Raw genomic sequence first — 20515 nt, forward strand, 5'->3', positions numbered from 1 at the left:
AATAAAAGATATTTACACGAGGAGGAGATTCATTTTATTTATTAGGTACAATTAAATTATATGCTCAGATACAACGTCTTCCAGGAGATCAAAATCAAAGTAAATACATCAGTCTCTATCAATTAACAGGCGATTATATTTTTCTCTGACGAAAAATAGACAAATCCATGAAGCGATTCCAAATATCACTAAGGCATAGTTCATCCAGGATACATCTGAAAAATTACCAAACAAACTTATCCGAGTACCAAGATTTTAATTTGCTTTTATTCATAATCAGTAGCGTAGTTGTTTCATTTGGGTAGACTGAGCCTTATGATTTTTCCAATTTTTTTGTATATACTAAATGAATTTAAGAAACAATTCATCAACTGGTGATGCAAGCTTCCATCTCCTCTCAGTAAATTGCCACTTATGGACCCCACCATATCAACTCGTCTGCCTCCTTGTGTTCTATTTTCCGATGAAATATTAATAAAATAAAAATAGAGTAATCCAATACTAACTGAGTCCTGGAAATATGTATAACTGCAGATAGACTATGCACGCGGCGAAATTATTTAAAGCCATCATGCATCCGGCTACAATGCCTTCTTGAATGGGAAACGTGAGCTCGGCGCCCAGCTCGTAGAACAGTGCAGGTGTGGCCCAAACTATCGATAATCCTCCAATTACTACCAGTACTAAACTAGCTGCAATCAAATTAATGCGATTTTTTGTAATTATTTAATACAATCAATGCAATAAAACTAGCTAAATAAATAAATATAAAAAAACAATACTTCAATGAAAATTGTTGAAAATTAGTTTAATTCTCTTTAACCTTCACTCCAGAACAACCTAAGCTCACCCAGGTTATCTTCAGACGTTTTAGGAGGTGCAGAGTGAAACAAATTATAAAATTTGAAGAATTTCATTGATTGATTTATTGATTTTAAAAAGTTCATGCTACTTAGTTCAGACCACTTAGTATAAACTACTTTATCTTACGATGAGAAACCGATCTTGACACGCATATTTCTGGTGAAGAGACAAAAAGTAGAAAAAATCTAGACATTCGCAAAATACTTCCTTTTTTTTTGTCGTGGATTAAACAGGAAGTAAGAATTGTGGCAATCATCATTTTTACACTTACTTTTGCGAAATGGCACGACATCAACAGTTAGCAATAATATCCATAAAAACATAAGATCGGCAAAAGCGATCAATATCAACAAAATGGTCTTGATGTGGCCCGGACAACTGTCCGAAACTTTGCTAATGGATAAGCCCAGACAACTGCTGCAAATTATTGTCCAAAAGCCTAGCCTTGCTGTCTCGGTCTGCAATTTTAAAATAATCAGATGTTTGTTAAACGGCTTTCACTCATCACTTGTTACTTGTTAATACATTACTAAAAAACTACAATACAGCTTGAGTGAAAAGCACTTTCGCCCAGCCAACTCTTAATCGAAATTACGCGGGAAAATAACCCATATAAAAGCAAACAAAACTACTCAAACGCAACAAGTTCAGTCAAAATTATCGAGAATATCTCGATATAAAACATCGATTCTGTAAAGTGGCACTTCTGGGACCGATTATTTTTTTTGTCGCCCAAACTTTTATTCTCCAGACTTGATGGTGGCGCCTGAACTTCCAATCAAATCCCCTACCCAAAGACAGGCGCACATACAATAGACCAATTTGTAAAAATTACTCTTTTTTTTTTTTTTTACTCACGAGGCGTCAAAAAAAGAGGGATTTTTCCGGTTTTGAAAATTTTTGGCACAGTCGCAATAGTAAGAGAAATTTATATCCTCTTCCTGTAGAATCTTGACTTTTTGGAAACTTCAAGGTACTTGGAATATTCCTGAAGTTTCAACACGACTACATAATAAGCCAATTTCTAAAGATAGAACACTCTTGGATATATCATTATTGATTTGATGCCTTCAAAATTACCTGTGTAATATTACTGTGAGCAAAGATAATTGCCAACAGAGAGAGCCACGGTCCAGTAATTCCGGAACAAAGTCCTGCGGAAAATGACAGTAGCCAAAAATCTCTGTTTCTATTTCAAAAAATAAAAATATCATATATTAAATGATTGTAATCTTCTCCCGGGGGGGGGGGATAATCTAGGACAATAAAAAAAGGAAAATAGAATTTTCTTACTTCAATATACAAGTGAGAGATTCTAGGAAGTTCACCTTTCCGTCGCCAGTAAGTCTTAGGATACTGGCACGACTTGCTGGTTGTTGAGGCTTCGAAGGAAATGTAAGTATTATTATGAATAGCAAACTGATTTCCATCAGAAAAGCTGGAAAAATAAAAAAAATGAAATCACGCGTTAAAATCGTAACCACAGTTTTTAGGGAATACAAAAACCTTATCCTACAAGGTCTCTTGAAATCAGCTCTAAAGAAACCTGTAGAAGATTGAACGCAAGTCGAAAGCTGACTTCCATCTGTTTTATTCATCTCATCTAGGTTGACAATTACTTTTTCTGAATGTTTGCGTCCCAAAACGCTGGATTTGGCCAATGAACTTAACTTAGCTCATTAGCTTTTTCATTACCCGTATCCAAGAATCCAATCGAGATTCAGAATTCCGGTTCTATCCTATTTCCAGTCTACTGCTTGCATTCAGCTAAAAACTTAGCTGAACCCCCTAAAATTGCACCAATACTTTCACATTGACCGTTTATTCTGAATTATTACCAATTAGCTAACACTTTTGTTTTTTCTAATAAATAAAAAAAATAGCTTAACACGGGATTCGAACTGGTGATCTCTCTCACTTACAAATAATGCTTCATCTACACTTCACCTACACCCGAATCGGCTAGAAATAGATCTGCTTCACCTTAATCTATTAGTTCATCCAGTTCAAAAATTAGTTTTCAAAGTAATAATAATTAAAAAAAAAAATTGTCTACTTACTGATAAATAGTAACAAACTAATTTGTGAACGTATTTTTATACGTAAATTCCCTTGATCAGTGGTGTCCCGAGTTGTAGGTGGTTCTGAGACAATCATTGGACCCAGGACATAGCTACCAGCAATGCCTAACATTGATAACGAAGTTCCAATACCTGTTAAAAGAAACAAATTTTGTTTTTTGAACTGTTAAATGTGCAAATAAAAGAAAGAACAATAAGCTTTTATTTATCAGTTATTCTAAGTTACTGTTATTTCTATGATTATAATATTTTTGGGTTCTTTAGCCAGAAATCAGAATATTTCATGTCTGATAGAATGATAAAATGAATTTTTATTAAAACCAAAAATCGAGTAAAAATTGAATAAATTGCTTCCTACAGTTCTCGAGCTTTTAACATGAACACTTTTTTTTTGTAAAACTTCGAACCTTAAAACATTTAATTGTTACTAACACTATTTAGGATTGAAAAACTTTACATTGTGCCGAAATTTCTCACCTTTAACCTAAACCTTTTCACTCCTCCATAATGTCCCAAAACGAATTTTCGGTGAAAAATCTTTATCACAATTGTTGTCTCGCTAAGGATCACAATTTCTTTTCTTTTGTTTAAATATTTTTATTTAAAAACAAAACAAGCAAACTAAAATTCACTGACCTGTTGCAGAAGTTCTTTGATTTGATGGAAACCAAGTGGAAGAGAGAAGTAAAATCGCCGGACTCAGGGTTACCCCGCCAATTGCGTTCAAAATTCCACCAGTATGGACAAGTCTAAATCGAAAAGATTTCAATAGCGAAAATATAGTAAAAATGAAACAGAAATTTTATAAATATTAGTAGGTTATTTTTGTGCAAGGCGGGAAAGCAACTAAGAGTTATTGTGTCCAAACCGAGGCACAGATGGTGACGTCAAGAAGTGCCGGGTATCTAGTTGGGGATACTGTCTAATTTTAAGCCGTTATGAACAGGAAGGGTTCTCGGGAAAAACAAGTATTCCTGAGATAATTGGGGATCTCCATACAAATTAAGTTGAGAAATATTTTGCCTTATTGAAAAGGAAAAAGGTTCAGATGGACATATAATCTATCAGGAGACCAATTTTTTTTTTCAAAAAGTCTAATACTGATTGTCATTATTATAATAAGCTACCAAAATCGTTTAATGATACTTTTCCTACCAGATCTGTAATAAGTCGTGAAAAATTACCTAGGTTCCTTATTGCAAGCAAAACAAAGCCTAATTTAAGTTGATCTCACAAACAGTTACAGCATCTATAATGTGAACTTTTGTTTCATTCTTGGGCAAGAATATCTAAGTTTTTGATGGACCAACTTGTGTACATTAACAAGCTTCAACACGTTTTAAGTAGCAACCAAACTCACCCGTGAGAAAGAGATGAAAACTCGAGTATGGTTGATCCAGATATCCCCTGGCCGACCCAGAGTATGTTATCTTAAAAATCCGGCGTCTTTGCAGAGTTTGTTCTCTGCAGAAATCTCTAAAGATGGATGGAAGCCCAAAATGAAAGGAAATAAGTTTGGGATGACGGATGATATAATTGATGTTGATCAAATATCTTCTTTTTGCAGATTCATCTACAGTGGGTACCTGACTGAACTTATGCTCAATGTTTAATTTCAAAAGAAATTAATAATAATAATAATAATAATAATAATAATACAAGCTTTCCTATTTTCCTTTCTCTTCCTAGGAGCTTCTTACAGCTCACTGTCCGGTGATGGACAGTGTTGTCTGTAACGAGAGAACACTGTCCGGAGGCCGGTAGTGCACTGAAAAAAGCTCCGAGCGCCAATAACCTTAGATGTTGACGCGCCTTAAATCATAAAAAAAAAATAATAATAATAATACAAGCGTTATGGTATGGAATGTTCATTAAACTTAAGTGTATCGCTGAATTTATCCATCGAAGCATGCATTTTTTTTTTTGTTTTTATTCCTAACCGGTTTCGAAACTTTCATCCGAAAAAGATAGAAACATAGTTGAAATCGAATTCTTAACATCAAACTGATCAAAATCAACCTCTGATGTTGGGTAAAAGTTCGAAATCGAATGGGTATTAAAAATTGAAAAACATGCCACGACAGATTTTAGTATCTGAGTTTTGTTTTTCATAGGCAATAAATTGCCCCATTTTTTTTTTTTTCTTTACATTAATCAACTCAATAAATACTACAAACAAACATACTCTGAACTTAAACAAATTTGTTTTTCAGTCCCAATTTCTGATGAAAAACTCACGTTATTCAAAATTTATCGAAAGGAAACCAATGTTAAAAAAATTTTACTTGATCGTAAATATGTACTACCTTGTGCCAGCAGTAATTTGTGTAATCAATAATTTTATTTACTGTAATTTTACTTGCATTGTAAAAACTGTTTCATTGCTGGGTAATAGACGAATACCTGTGCCCAAAGTGCAAAGAACTGACGCAATGATAAACGAACATTTCAAGCCTGAAACAGAATGTTTTTTTTTTTTATTCTGCATAAATTTGCAATTGATTTCAGTACATCAGAATATAAAATTGCACTACCAAATTAGAAGTAGTCACAGACTGAAACTTTCACAATGAAAATTAACCAAAAACTAGAAGATAACATCAATTGGAGGAAAAAAAATTACCAACAAAGAGGTTTATAATACAGAGAAATACTAAAACAACAAACAAATTAAGGTTTTCTGGTTTTATATAAACAAAAAAGAAACCTACCCTTTGTTGAACACTACCTTTTAGGAGGCGGTGAAACAATTTAGAGAGGGAAAGTGGTAAGTTCAGATACAGCCCGGTGAACATTAGGGGGGGGGGGACAAACAAACAAATTGCAACCTTTCATAAAAATCTTTGACAATAGGTAATAAAATCAAAAGAATCCTCGTTAAATGACAGAAATCAATTGTTCAGTTGTTTTTCACAAGAATTGCAAGAAGCATTGTTTGAATTAACAAATGAGAAATTTAAATTTAAATGTGAGTATCATTTCTGGATGATATCGAAGCATACTAAGTACATACAGTGACTCCCATTAATATTGGGACAGTACATACAGAAGTTAAAAATTGACGAAAATTAAAAGTGGCACCCATTTATTCAAATTTTTATAAATTCATTTCATTTTATAATTACTATTAATTAAATAAAAACTATTTAAATAATTACATAATAATGTTTTGGTAGATTAAAAAATATATATATAATAATAAGTGCAAATTCTACCTCTCATAAGTATTGGGACACTATTATAATTTATAGTTTGTTCAAGGCATTGCCCGAATATTTATACAATTTGTAAATATATACCTTAAGCATATATTCAATATGAAATTAATAATTATATTAGTTTATATAAATCAAGCCAACGATTGAACAAAGAAAAATTGTAATTTCTTTGCACAAAGACAATAAAAAGTGTTAGAGAGACAGAAAAACTGATCGGACCTAAAACATCTACTGTGTAGAACATCATTCAGCATTACCAAAAAGAAAAAGAACTGTTTCAATCCCACAAAAAGGCCGTCCTCAACTGCTCTCTGAGAGAGAGAGCAGCGTTATATATTAAAAGAATTAAAAAAGATCACCGACTTAGTGCTCCAAAACTTCTATGTGAAATTTTTGACATGTTCAGAGAGCAAAAATGGAGCAGAAACTGTTCGGAGAGTGCTAAGAAAACTCGACTATCATGGTAGAGTAGCCTGGAAGAATCCTTTTGTCAGTAAGATAAATCGTGCTAAGAGAGTGAAATTTGCCGAAAAATATTTTAATGAAAATAGTGAATTTTGGAATGATATACTCTAGCGATGAATCAAAATTTAATGTTTTTCAGTCAGATGGAAGGGATATGGTCTGGAGGAAAGCAAATGCTGAACTCGAAAAGAAGAATTTACAGCCAACTTTAAAGGGTTTTAAAGCTGCACCACCGGGTGGAGGTGGGTCAGTTATGGTTTGGGGCTAGATGTCCGCATCAGGATTTGGAGAATTAATGTTTGTTGATGGAGTGATGGACAAAATGGTTTATAGTAATATATTAAAAAATAATTTGAAAAAAAATGTTAAAAAATTGGGTATTTTAGGGTCTTTTAAATTCTACCAAGAGAACGACCCCAAACCTACGGCTTGGGTGATACGCCAGTGACTGTTATATAATTGCCCAAAAGTATTCCAAACCTCTCCGCAGTCTCCAGGTCTTAATCCCATTGAACATTTATGGCAATATTTAGCTAGTGCTTTAAGTAAACGAGTAATATCTAACAAAAATTAATTAAAACTATGTTTCCTGGAAGAATAGGAAAAAAACACCACCTGAATTAACCAAAAACTTGTTTCACCTATGCCTGATCGTTTGAGGGCTATTGTAAGTCAAAAAGCAATTATTAAATAGTAGGAGATTTTAAATATTGAACGTTTAAACACTAGCACTTCTGGTGTCCCAATGTTTTTGAGAGACTTATTTTACACTTTTTCAAAAAGTGCTTCCTAACAGTTTGGAATTTCATCGATTTATACTTATATATAATTTGTACAGATGTTGCTAATGTATTTTAAAAAAAAAAAAAATTCCAAACTTTTGTATGTTGTTTTCATTTTCCTTTTAAATCATTTTGTAATAGGTGTCCCAATATTAATGGGAGTCACTGTATATCTGAACTATGTTTTAAATTAAGGGCTGTACTGCTGAAGTTATTAACAGATCTGGGTTGTTGCAAAAACAAAAAATTACAGTTATAAAGGAGGATTTGCCCTATATTATGAAGAAAATTTGGGAATTCCATCTTTTATACAAAAAAATAGAGAAAAAAAATTGTCAAAGTTGGGTGTTTTTTAACGTTACGCTTCTTCGTGCACTTTTTGACGATCAACCCTTATACGACTGTCCCACCGGACAGTTTCAATAAGCTTTTCCATTAACCCTTTTAATGGAGCGTGAATTTAGTACAGTCTTAACTGTATTAACCAGAAAGAAAACAAATTTTATTTTTTAAAAAAATTTAGTAAATTTATGTTTCAATATGCCTTATTTACCACAAAATATTTGTTTACTTGTTCATGTTGATTTGATACGACTTACTGAAACGTATTATTTTTATTTCATCCTTATTTCGTCATGTGAAATATTTTTGCAGGGGACCGCGAAAATTATTTTTGTTTTGTTTTTCGAACAGGTAGACGAAAAATGTTTGGGAATTGAAGATTCAGGAAACAAAAAAAATTGGGAAATGAAACATTGCCAGAAAACAGTTTTATTTGCAGATAATGGGGTAATAACAAAATTGATGGGTATTGCATAAAATAGGGGTTGTACGATATGAGTTAATTTCACTTCTTGTATAGTCGCGAATCGATTAGATTGAAACCATTTGGTGAAAATTCAGGTCTGGAGAACCAACCATCAACACCGTTGCTTTGGGAATTGTACTTACCTGGAGAAATAATGGATGCGCTTAATCGTCATGCTCTTGTCACTTTACAGAATGTACATGTTGACCAGAGTGTAGTCATTACTAAATCTCTTCAGTAACTGTCATCCCCTCCAATAATGAAATAATTTGCTAAGTTAATTATAAGTAAACTAAGAAAATTTCAAGTCTGTTAACGGGTACTACTATTGGCCGGTGCTAATTTATTATTCAAGATTTTTTTTTAGTTACCTCCTTTGTTTAAAAGCCAACAACAAGGGCCGATAAAAAGCAAGAACATCAGACATCCCCAGTTGTTCAACAGGGCAATGGTACTATCTCGCCACGTGCTGAAAGCGAACAAAGCCGAGTTGGCGATTGGACTCCATGTATTCCACACAATAACCTAAACAAATTTGGATGATACATAATGTAAAAAACAGTGGCCAATCCATGGCCCGGCTTTTGACCAAAACTCATGCGACTATATCTTACCGCAATTTTATGTAATGAAATTTTTTGAATGTATTTTCTACGAAAAAATGACTAATGACTAATTTATCCAATTGATTCAAGAAAAATTTACCTGTGAAAAAGCAGAAATACAATACAATCCCAGCACATACCATCGTCTTGGATCTGGTGACCTTTTCCCTAGGGCTTGACCCTGTATACACGTTTCTTCCTCAGAATCTGATAGCTCCAGCTTGAAACTCATACACAACGACGAAGGCGTATCACGCATACTTTGCAACAACCTTTCTATTAGGACATTTTGCTTTTAGCATCGTTCTACCGAAGTAAACATACTTTGGCTAATCTAATTAGTTTGTGTTATCATTTATTTATAACATTTTTTAAATATATTATCTTTATTTTTATAGAAATAATTCCAACCTAATACAACATATGATTGTTTGAATTGCCGGGTTATTCCGAAACTAGTAAAAATGAAAATTATTTTCCAATTAAAAGTTTTAAAAAAGTTGAACTTGACTTCAGGCAGAGCTTTAGACGACAATCTCTCCCCCCCTTAAACATTAACACTAAACCTACCACGACCGGTCAATAGACCGTTTTTTAGATTTGGTTTAAATTTTCTAATTACAACGTTATCATACCACCATTAAACTTCACGATAATTTTCCTAAAATATGTATACAATTGTTTTTTTAATATTCACGTCTTTTCCAAATATTTGATCTTTGATAAAGATATGTAGTCCGTCCTTAACTACCACCACTGGTGATTTGACCGGCTGAATATTTTCATTTTATTAACTTATTTTAATATTTTATTTTATTTTATTTATTTTTTTGTAACAGAATTCTCTCGAAAACTCAATTTGATAATGCATTTATCGGATTATTGTTTGCATGTGGTGCATATGAGGCCAAAAATGTATGATATTGCCCTTTTCTATGGGTGAAAAAATGGGGTCGAGCATTCTTCTCAAACACTATGAGCAGAAATGTATAGACGGAAATTGTGAGGTTTATTCGATTGGATCAAAGAAATCATCGTTTACAAAAACCGATAAATTTGCTTTGATTTCTAAATTTTGGAACAAATTCGTGGAGAACAGTCAAAACTGTTATAACTAAGGGCATATAGCATCTCTTCGAAGGACATATTTGTTCCCAACAAAGTCAAGAAGCAGATTTACTCAGTACATGCAAAAGAAACCAGACAAATTTGGTATCAAATCTTGGCTAGCGTTCGATTAGCAATAAAAGGCTTTCCATATTTGGAAAAAACGTGAAAGCAGAGAACCTTCAGTTTCCGCTTGGGGGAGTTTGTGGTTCCGAAATTAGCCAGAAATGTATGGAGCTCGTGGAAAATATCGGAGATGGCCTCAACAAATAGTTTTCAATATCCTAGACTTAGCTGGGATAAATGCATGGATTTTGTGAAAAAAACAAGTGAAGTTTTGCAAGGGAAAACATTGCAAAAGCTTGACAAATATTTTAGTACACGACCAGGTGGTCGGAAAATAGCCAAATAAGATACTGCAAAAGCAGTAAGATCAAACTGTAAAAAAAATACGTATGCGAGTAATGTGCAATTGAGAAGCCAATAATTATAAAAAATGATACAATAAAGAGTAAAAATCTACGAGATTTATTTTTAAACAAAAGAAACTATGCTGTTTCATTGTTAAATAATTGACCGTTTATTTTGAAAGTGGCCTAACTCCATTTGTCAATTTTTCCGGTTGCCATGGTTACATGTACAACTTCCTGTTATTTATCAGTAAAGCATTTCAGGTTGCTCATATTCCGAGCAAATACGTTAAATTCTTGACACATAAGTTTTTAGAGTTAGTTCAATAATTGAACCGTGTAGTTTGAAAGTGGCCTAATTCCATTTATACTTAAATCAAGATAATCATATATTATTGATAATGTCTGAAGGGCAGTAATTTTAATTAATTAGTATTTAACAAGTTAACCTCAGTTTTTGGATAATTGCGTTATTGAATAACCAGTACGCTTAATTAATATAAAACTTAAAATTTAATATTAAATTTTAAAAATTATTTCCCCCACGGGGAAGAACAGAACAAGACCATTTAGTTCAGATAGTGAAGAAGAAATAGTTTTAAAGATATGTAAAATAAATTAAGTATGTTTTCTTTCAATTTGAAGCATCTTAAATTATGTTGAATGGACTTGGGCACCTTCAAATTTTATAATGAATCTGGATGTTAATTTCGAAAGTGGCCTAACTCCATTCTTGATAAGAAAACGCATATTATTCACTTAATAATTGCCACTATATTAATAGGTACTATAAATTTAACACCCTTAGATACACTAAAGCAGTATGACTCATTAGTATCCTGTACGTATATTTTTAAATTCATTGAAACGCAAACCCTTAAAATATCTCGATTTGAAGATAAATGGAGTTAGGCCACTTTCAAAATAAACGGCTCAATTATTATCTTCATTCTAAAATAAGAAATTTTAGAAGTCAGGTCATTTGACCGGTCGACCATAGGAATAGTTATGCATACGAGGGTCGTTTGAAAAGTCCGTGCAAAAATAAAAACTACTTAATTTTTTGGGGTAAACCTTTTTTATTTTTCAACATAATCTCCTTTTAGGCTTATACACTTCGTCCAACGCTGCTCTAGTTTGTTGATCCCTTCCGAATAATAGGATTTGTCCAAGTCGAAAAGTAGTGAAACGAGTTGGAACCCTATTTCCATTAATTTTGCGACCACAACTGCTGAGGTGTGAGCTGGTGCGTTGTCGTGATGGAAAAGGACTTTTCTTGTGGGCCAATCGTGAGCGTTTTTCTTGCAGCTCGGTTTTCAAACGGTCTAATAACGATGAATAATATGCACCTGTAATAGTTTTACCCTTTTCCAGATAGTCGATGAGGATTATTCCTTGCGAATCCCAAAAGACAGTCGCCATAATCTTTCCGGCCGAAGGAACGGTCTTCGCCTTTTTTTTTTTGGCGCAGATTCCCCCCTTGGTAACCCATTGTTTAGATTGTTCTTTGGTCTCAGGAGTGTGTAGTGATGTATCCATGTTTCATCCACAGTGACGAAACGACGCTTAAAAGTCCTGCAGATTCTTCTGGAACAGCTGCAAACCGTCCTTGCCAACACTTCACACGATCTCGTCTTTTTGGTCAAGCGTGAACAATCGCGGCACCCCCATCTTGCGGATAGCTTTGTCATGTCCCAAATGTTGATGCAAAATATTATGTACCCGTTCATTCGAGATGCCCACAGCACTAGCAATCTCACACACCTTCACTCTTCTGTCATCCATCACCATATCACATGGATTTCATCAATGATTTCTGGAGTAGTAACCTCAACAGGGGCGTCCAGAACACGTTCAGCGTCACTTGTGCGCCCATATGGCCACTCCAGAAAATTTTTGAAACCACTTATAAACTGTTCTAATCGAAGGTGTCAGAGTCACCATAATGTTAGTATCAAGCTTCTCTTTAGTCTCCTGAGGCCGTTTTGCCTTTCATAAAGTAGTGTTTAATCAACAACACACGAAATTCTTTTTCGTCCATTTTTTTTGAAAAAAATCACTCGACTTCCTCGATTCAAACGAATGCCAAACACAAAGAAATAGACCGATCTGGCTGAAACTTGGTGTGTGTTCTTCCAAGAGATGCTAACTAACTAAACATAACCTCGATACGCGCCAGTAGTGCTATCTCTCTGACTTTGCACGGGACTTTTCAAACGACCCTCGTAAATGTCGGTAGGTTTAGTGTTAAAATTACAAAAAATTCATAGAGAATAAAAAAAAAAATTTAGAAAAAGGAAAAACCACAAATTAAGAAATTACAAAATAGGAAATGATACAGAAAAACTTTATTTATCAGACCTGTAATTTACAAAAAAAAAAAGGGGGTAAGTCCAAAAAAAAAAAGTAACATTTAAAAATTTGATATAAATAATTCTTAAATTTTGATCATTAAATACTAAAAACCAAAACACAAAACTGTTTTTAAATTTTTTGTTCACTGAAAAAGAAAAGAAAATCAAATTGAAAAACAACTCTTAGTATAGAATTTAGTATTCTTTATAGGAAATTTGCACAAACGGCTGAGTGATTTTTCGATCCTCACACCACTATCCTTATTTTACTTATTTGCTAAAAACAAAAAATTATATTAAATCGAATTTAAAACAAAAAAAAATTAAATATATGTACAGCCTGCTAAGATTTATAATAAATACATATCATTTACATCTTCAACTAATAACGGAAGATATTTTATTTATGGCTGATTTTTTTTCAAAGTAAATGTATGAAAGTAAAACAAAAAAAAAAAATTATAATAAGATACGAAATACATTTCAAAATTATCAAGGAATGATTTGCATTTCCTGTCTGAGGGGGGGAGCAGCATTTTTTCTTATTAATATTTTTGTTTAATCAAAAAAATGGAGAATAGATTTCTAAGCCGAACCAGGTCATCAAGCCCCAGGTGTTAAGCTTTTTCTTTTAAATGAATTAATCCCATAGTTAGTATAAAATAGTGTTCTTTTTTCTTTTTAATTTGGTTTTCTTTTGTATATATATTTTATTTATACATATAAAAAGTTATTCGGTTAAAAACTTATAAAAAAAAAAATAATAAAAAATGAGAAAACATTTTGTTTTTTGGAAAAGTTTTTAACAAAAAAAAAAATATTTATTTTTTAGTTAAATAAACCACCGGTTTGCTGTTGATAAACTTCTATTGTGTCGCCTTCTTCCATCTCTAGACTAAGTGGGGTATCAGCCTCGTTTATAGGCTGTCCATCGAAACGAAACCTCACTGCAGCCATTGCTAGGCCCTAAAAATAAAAATAAATAAATATTTTCAAAAAAAAAAAAAAAAAAAAAAAGCCTCAACATACACAAGATGAAGTGTAAGATTTCCCAGTTCTGGGCGCTTAAAATTATATTTTAAAGAAAGCTTTCCTAAATATGCTAGTAAAACCAGAGTAAAAATACTTAAGCTAAGTATCCACATCTTACATTCTGTATGAAAGCCATCGAGACAAGGTCTCTCATCAAACTATCTTCCTAATATTGACTCCCGAATAACGCAAAACAAAGTATTACCGAAGTATGGCTGGGAATAGAAAAAAAAAGCAATGCTTAAAGTCTGGTGGAGTATTTTGTGGAAGTGGGCCCCGTTCATGAGGGCTCATATGGGAAAGTAAAAGATTAGGAGCAGCCCAGAATGGACTCCGAAGATACTTTAAAAGATAAGGAGAGGTCTGATAGGTTAGGTCTGATGTAGGAGACGAGATGGCTGGATATCAAGAGCGGGTTTGTGGTTGGTGGACTGCATCAAAAGGTGAGAGAACCCTTAAAGAAAGTTGTCTTTAATGCCAGGGCTAAATACTTATTTAGTTTTTGTTCAATTTAAACCGACCTTTTTTTTAAATTAATTATATCTTGTCCTAATAGATGTATTTGTAACTATTTTAAGAGACGAGAACTTGAAAACTCCCAATGCAGAGGTAAGAATTATAAAATGATATATAAAAGTTGCAAGGCCAAAATCACCACTTTTGCTCAGCTGAAGGCATATTGCCCTATTCTTTTTCCTAATAAAGATTTTTGATTTAAAAAGAAAAATTTTCGATGAAAAGGAAATTTACTTTAAAACAACCTAAACAATATGATTTTGTGCCACTTGTTTTTCTGTGACTCAAAGTCATAAAAGGAAAAACCTATTGCTCTGCTTGCGGCGGATTTCTGAAGGAGTGTTGAATTTCGAGTTGCGTTTCCGATGGGATAACATTTATTTATTTATTTATTTTTACATCCGTTTACATAGTTGTACAATACAGATGGGGTGGGCCGATGGGATAACATTACAGATGATCTCTATCTCTATTCGGCAAAATTAGATCATCGTTTCCTGACTGTTCTGGTTAAAAAGCACGCCTCTTTTACCAACTACCAGACTACCTTAACAATTATTTAGCTAGAATTTGAAATGTTCCCTCAGTTACCTTACAGTCCAGATCTTTTACTTCTGGACTACCTCTTATTCCGATCTGTGTTCATCTTTACGGGATCAAAATGCCCGTGTGCCATAAAGGAACTGACTTATTGGCACAAAGATTGACTGAGGTGATTAAAAGCAATAAATTATGATTATAGAATAAACTAATTAAGTTTATTTATTTATGTAAAACAGCCAAAAACTCTTTTGTCACACGACAGTACACTGATTCGTCCCTACTGTGACAAGGCAATTAAAATAACGTAGAAGGACTCAATAGTTTTTCTTTACAATGATTCCTTAAAGGGTGGCAAAATTATGTAATTTGTAGATTTAACAGAGACTACGATTTAAAAGATCTGTAGGAGTGCCTTAGTAATTTTGGCCCCCCAAAAAAAGTACACATCTACCAATTGTAAAGTACTTCAATGCAAAAGAGTGTGTAAGATGATGAGCAAGAGTTGGTCGTTAGTTTCGCAAACCTAAATAGTTACCACACGAAATACCTCTGCGTTTGTCTGAGTATTGAGTATTTTAGGTTGGGATACCCACGGTTTCCATGCGGATAATGATTGCCAAGTTTATGAAACAATGATTCCTAAGAAGCTACTGATGAAAGGCATCCACAGCTATCCAAATCGTATAACAATGAAGTTTCCAAACACTTTCTCAGAACATTGCTGAAACATTTTTTCCTCATAATTTATAGCTTCATGAATTAGGGACCAGAAAAAAAGTAGGATTTTTCACTGTAAGTTATTTTAAATAATCTAACCGGTACTGTTTAAACAAAAACCTAGAGCATAATCAATTATTTTAGTACTGTATTTTTTTGTAAATACGGATACGAATAACTTCTAATAGATTTAGAGGAAAACTAATAGGAGAATTTACAAGTAGAAGTTAGCACTTACAGTTTAGCTATTCATTAACTTCTTAATTTTATTCTTTGTAAGACAAGTTATAACTAAAAACCATGTATACACAAACTTTTGAGACCTAACGTTAAAAAAAAATAAAAAATGGGATAAATTTAAAATAAACATATATTTTTATAAACTAACCGCCCGGTCACAGTAAGCGTTCATCAATTTCCTTAAAGGTGTATGTTTCTTGATTTTGAATTGTACAATAGCATTATCTTGGCCCATCACTTTAAGATTAATATGTTCTGATTCGCCAGCTTTAACTTCCTATAAAAATTCAATTAGTAAACTCACTTTAAATAATATATGTTAAAAAAGCCGATAAAAAAAATATTCTAAGAGGTTACATGGTAAGCGTGCCTAGTTACCTTTTTATCTTCTGACATGTTTGTCTATTGTAAAAATTTTCTTCTGCTTGGAACGTAAAAAATTAACAATAACTGTTTTAAAATGTATGAGCCGATAAAGAGTATTCTTAAGTTAAATTATATACACGCACAGAAAAAAAAATTAGTAAACTGCTCGAATTGACTCTAGGTGCACTCACATCAATTATCGAAGCACAAAGAAAAATGGCCGGCAAACATTAGAGATGGAGCCACCTTTAGCTACAAAGCATCTGCTATGTTTGTGGCAAAGGTTATTAAAATATTTTTTGAATTTTTTATTAGAGGAAATTAAATTTAAACATTATTTTATATTCTTTTATATTATCATAAAACCATAATTTTTGAAGACAATTTAACAGATATAAAAATACAAATGGTAAAATAATCATATTATAAGTCATTTCTAGGTAACTGTAAATTGGCAAGGCATTTGCTGTTTATGTTTTATATGGGCGGGACTATTGAAAGGAACAATTTTACCAATTGTTAATTAAGAGCATTTAAACTGAATGAAATTTGTATTTGAATAGAGATTAATTGAATTTTTAATGTACACTAACTGTAAGTAAATATACGTACTTAACCATTTTACTTTATAAAAATGATTTTATTGTTAATTCTCATCCTTTAATAACAATTAAATCCCATTTCCTGCGAACTTTCTGGTCATTTTTCACTTCAAAACACTTCTACTTTCGAAAGGGCTTATTGCTGCCCTCTCTTCCTTCGTTCTATGGCAGCTTTCTTTGGGCGTCTTCTATGGCATTTTTTTTTTTCGGGGAAATTCATTGCAAGTACGATCTCATCTAGCCATGAGTTCACTTCCTGCTATGCGGCGTTCATGAGTCTCCATTGCTTATCATTGCATCATTCATTAGTGGTAACACAACGAACGTTGTTTCACTTCTTACTAATTTGGCGGGTATTCCCCGTCACATGCTGTTTTCTTTTTGGAAGATTTCTCGGTTCTAACCTTTTCATTTTTCATGCAGCTCACATGTTTTTTGCAAGTCTTTTTTTAGCATTTACATCGTTTTTTTAGTAGCGATTTCAGTCAGATAGTGTTAAATAAAAATTATTATTTTCTCTTCAGCTTTAACAGCTATAGATATTATTTTCTCGATCTCAAATTTCTATACTTACATATTGTTCTCTTTTTTTTTTTTTTTTTTTTTTAATGCAGATCCCTCTCCAATCTGGAATAGTACCTCCTGGAACAGAATTTCCCAGCAAATCAGGTTTACCATAAGCAGTCTTCATAAATAGATAATCCTATTCCTTGAAAAATATAACAGCATATCTAAAGTTTTTTTTTTTAAAAAAATCTGCAGAAATTAAGGCTTATAGTTGTAAATAAATGTATACATATGTATGTATGTAAGTAGGAGAAATAAATGGGGGTTGCAACCTGAACAAGTGCGCATTCCTGATTCTAAAGTAACCTCCATGAGGTTACAGTTTTAGGTTACAGAATCGTAATCACTACAGATATTGTACTTAGGTGATGAGGAAATTAGTTGATCTAATTCCAGTAACATTTACGATTGCCGTTGGCCTAAGAATTGATTGAATATTTGCTTATAATGTTATTATCATGGGTATGTTTTATTGGATTTTTACGGTTTTTTAAAAAAGTGATTATTGGATGTTTTGCTGTAAATGATTTCCTTCAATCATTTACTAAATTTCTGTTCTTTCAGGGTGCTAATTCTTATGGCCAATTAGGTCAAGGGAGAAAATGTGAAGAAATAAGAAGTCCAAAGAATGTTCAATTTGACTCAAATGCTTCAATATTAAATGATTTAACAAACATTGTAGTTGGTGGAAATCAATCATTTTTAATATCCAACGATGGAACAGTTTATGGATGTGGACTTAATAATGTAGGACAGCTTGGTACAGTAAATCTTGAAGAGCATAGCTTTGTAAGATTGTCCATTCTAATTAAATATAAAATCATTCAATTGTCCTGCAAATGGGATACATGTCATGCTGTAACTAATGATGGATATTGCATTGGTTGGGGTTCAAATACATTTGGACAACTTGGAATACATCCAAAACAAGTTAGTTAATTTTTGTTTTAAGATTTGTAATGTTTAAATGTAGAGATTGTTTTCATCATTTGGTTAAATAATAACATATATTGATTTTAACAGTGATTTTGACATGTTTTTTTAAATGATTTTCTTAAGAAGTTTAGGCTTATGATTTGTTGAAGATTGTGAGGGATAAATTTTGTATAAAACAACTTGTTCGGGGGAGAATTTTAAAATTGCTGACCCATGTTGAAAAAGATGACCTCTGATGAAATTATCTAAAATACTTTATTATAGACTTTTAAGAAAATAGGATAGTCTTATTGAAAAGGGAAAATTTTAACATTTAAAGATGACTGAACTGGAGGTATAATAGTGATTACGTAAATACTGTAAGTTTGCAGTGGAAAATTAATATTTAGCTAACAACTGTAAAATCAAACTTCATTTTTTCTATGTCGTCAGTTTACAGCAACGATATTTACTTATATCTATGAACACTATGACCAAGGCTATACATTTGGTTAAATTTTCAATGTAAATCAATAAATAAATAAAATAATGTTTAATAATAATAATAATATCTATGAACAACAGATATGATTTGGACGATCTTAAATCTAACGAATCTTCTACTACTTGCGTCTAAATACCTTCTATTTACTATCTACTTAATGGTATTTTTCGCTTTTATGACTTAATGTATGTTCTTTTCTGAATACTCAGATTCAAAAACTCTTACTGCAGTCTACCGTGGATTGAAATATGTAGATTTGTTTTGAAGGAAATAATATACATCCTCGAACTGAAATTATTTTTTAATTTATAGATCATCCCATTTGTACAATATTGTATGTTCACTTAAATTTAATTTTAGGCTTTAAATCATCTCTAATGCAATTAGTTATTACATTTTTTCTTTATTTTTTAGATCAAACAAACGAAAGAAGCATTAGTGTTGTGCGATAATGTTTTACAAGTTGCTACTGGATTACGACATAGTGTTGTACTTTTAAAAAACGGAAAATTAAAAACTGCCGGGGATGGAAAAAGAGGTCAACTTGGAAGAAAATTTCCAACAGAGGAATATAAGTATGAATATGGTAAGTTTATCTATTTTTTTTTAGATGTATCCATGATTCTTCAGTTATTATATGTGAAAATAATTGATTCCCGACTGGGCATTGAAACAAACTTAGAGAAGCAGATGTAGGCCCAGTGTTAAAATTTTAAAATTGAAATTTTTTCGTAACTGAAAATCTTTATGAACACCTGAACGAATCATGCCCTTTTAAGCGGCCATCACAAAAGTATTTTCATTAAATGATGGATTTCAATACATTCTTGTTTCTCACGTAAGCCCACTGGTTTTACAAAAGAAGTGTCTGTTTGAATAAATTCTATATTGCTTTTGATTCTGAACTAGTATTCTAAGTACTTATTCGATTGTCTAAAAAAAAATTATATACGTTCTCCACATGAAATTTGGTTCATGCATTTAGACGTTACGTGGTTTACAAAACAAGCTAACATTTCAAAACAATTTTTGAAAATAGCTCTTATTGCCCATTTTTGGCATCGTTTTTCTCAAAATCTACTTAATCTGCATTGCTGTAAAAAAAAAAATAACACTTTTTTTACGAAAAGAGGGAAAAAATGGTCAGTTTGGGTCTTTTTCAACATTACGTTTTATTCGTGCTGGTTTTACACGATCATCCCTTATACAACGGTTATCGGACAGTTTTATTCAAATTTAATAAAATGAATCTACAGCTTCAAGTTGAAGAAATGAATTAAGTAAAATAAAAAGTGTTATTTCTGCTTTCGTGACAAATCTTTTTCAGCATTGGGACAAAGGGAATTCAGTCAGTTTCCAAATTTATTAAATAGAAGAAAATTATAAATAGGATGAAAAAACTAAATGCCAGTTTCAGTCGTAATACATTTATTATGAACAGACGAGACAAAGACATACCAACCCTGTAAGAAGTAAAATATTACTTTGTAAACTAGCCCAGAAGATGACCTAGTCCCTAGGTCGAAAGCTCAGCATAATAAAGTTTATAATGACTGAAACTGGCATTTATTTTTCTCAGCCTATTGAAACTATGAATCAGTCACCAAAAAAATAATGAACGAAAATTATAAAGTTAGCACCATTACCTACAAATGTGGATTCTTAGATACGAGGGTCGTTTGAAAAGTCCGTGCAAAAATAAAAACTACTTAATTTTTTGGGGTAAACCTTTTTTATTTTTCAACATAGTCTCCTTTTAGGCTTATACACTTCGTCCAACGCTGCTCTAGTTTGTTGATCCCTTCCGAATAATAGGAT

At 32.3% G+C, this 20515-nt stretch overlaps 3 protein-coding genes across 3 annotated transcripts in view; 1 reads left to right on the forward strand and 2 right to left on the reverse strand.

The window, feature by feature from the left end:
• Positions 1–11: 11 nt before the first annotated feature.
• LOC141450167 (solute carrier family 49 member 4-like) lies at positions 12–9247 on the reverse strand. Its single transcript, XM_074120324.1, has 10 exons — positions 8924–9247; positions 8590–8743; positions 5309–5399; positions 3582–3694; positions 2925–3077; positions 2158–2302; positions 1945–2053; positions 1136–1322; positions 507–692; positions 12–215 (listed from the first exon to the last, which is right to left on the reverse strand). Exons 1-10 carry the CDS (start codon positions 9080–9082, stop codon positions 109–111), a joined length of 1404 nt encoding a protein of 467 aa, XP_073976425.1. The 5' UTR covers positions 9083–9247; the 3' UTR covers positions 12–108.
• Positions 9248–12666: 3419 nt separating this feature from the next.
• Sumo (Small ubiquitin like modifier) lies at positions 12667–16486 on the reverse strand. The gene is made up of 3 exons (XM_074120328.1): positions 16121–16486; positions 15891–16019; positions 12667–13660 (listed from the first exon to the last, which is right to left on the reverse strand). The coding sequence occupies exons 1-3, from the start codon at positions 16136–16138 to the stop codon at positions 13523–13525; spliced, it is 285 nt and encodes a 94-aa protein (XP_073976429.1). The 5' UTR covers positions 16139–16486; the 3' UTR covers positions 12667–13522.
• A 96-nt stretch (positions 16487–16582) lies between these two features.
• The window catches only part of LOC141450169 (secretion-regulating guanine nucleotide exchange factor-like), an 84292-nt gene continuing 80359 nt past the window's right edge, over positions 16583–20515 (forward strand). Inside the window, exons 1-4 of the mRNA XM_074120326.1 lie at positions 16583–16702; positions 17325–17739; positions 17842–18207; positions 19112–19283. Coding sequence (XP_073976427.1) covers positions 17725–17739; positions 17842–18207; positions 19112–19283 — 553 coding nt within the window. The 5' untranslated portion in view covers positions 16583–16702; positions 17325–17724. The remainder of the gene's footprint in view (positions 16703–17324; positions 17740–17841; positions 18208–19111; positions 19284–20515) is intronic.

This window comes from Rhodnius prolixus, unplaced genomic scaffold (genome assembly GCF_049639745.1).
Source record: "Rhodnius prolixus isolate KJV_2025 unplaced genomic scaffold, Rpr scaffold_2, whole genome shotgun sequence".
NCBI classification, from domain to species: domain Eukaryota; kingdom Metazoa; phylum Arthropoda; class Insecta; order Hemiptera; family Reduviidae; genus Rhodnius; species Rhodnius prolixus.

Excerpts from the sequence above, each read along its gene's own strand:
- LOC141450167 (XM_074120324.1), bottom strand. The coding sequence starts at position 9,082 with ATGCGTGATACGCCTTCGTCGTTGTGTATGAGTTTCAAGCTGGAGCTA. Across the intron at positions 8,744-8,923 it reads GTATTTCTGCTTTTTCACAG|GTTATTGTGTGGAATACATG; the intron begins GTAAATTTTTCT and ends AAATTTGTTTAG. Across the intron at positions 5,400-8,589 it reads TTGGCTTTTAAACAAAGGAG|GCTTGAAATGTTCGTTTATC; the intron begins GTAACTAAAAAA and ends ATTCTGTTTCAG.
- Sumo (XM_074120328.1), bottom strand. Across the intron at positions 13,661-15,890 it reads ACGCTTACTGTGACCGGGCG|GGCCTAGCAATGGCTGCAGT; the intron begins GTTAGTTTATAA and ends TTTTATTTTTAG.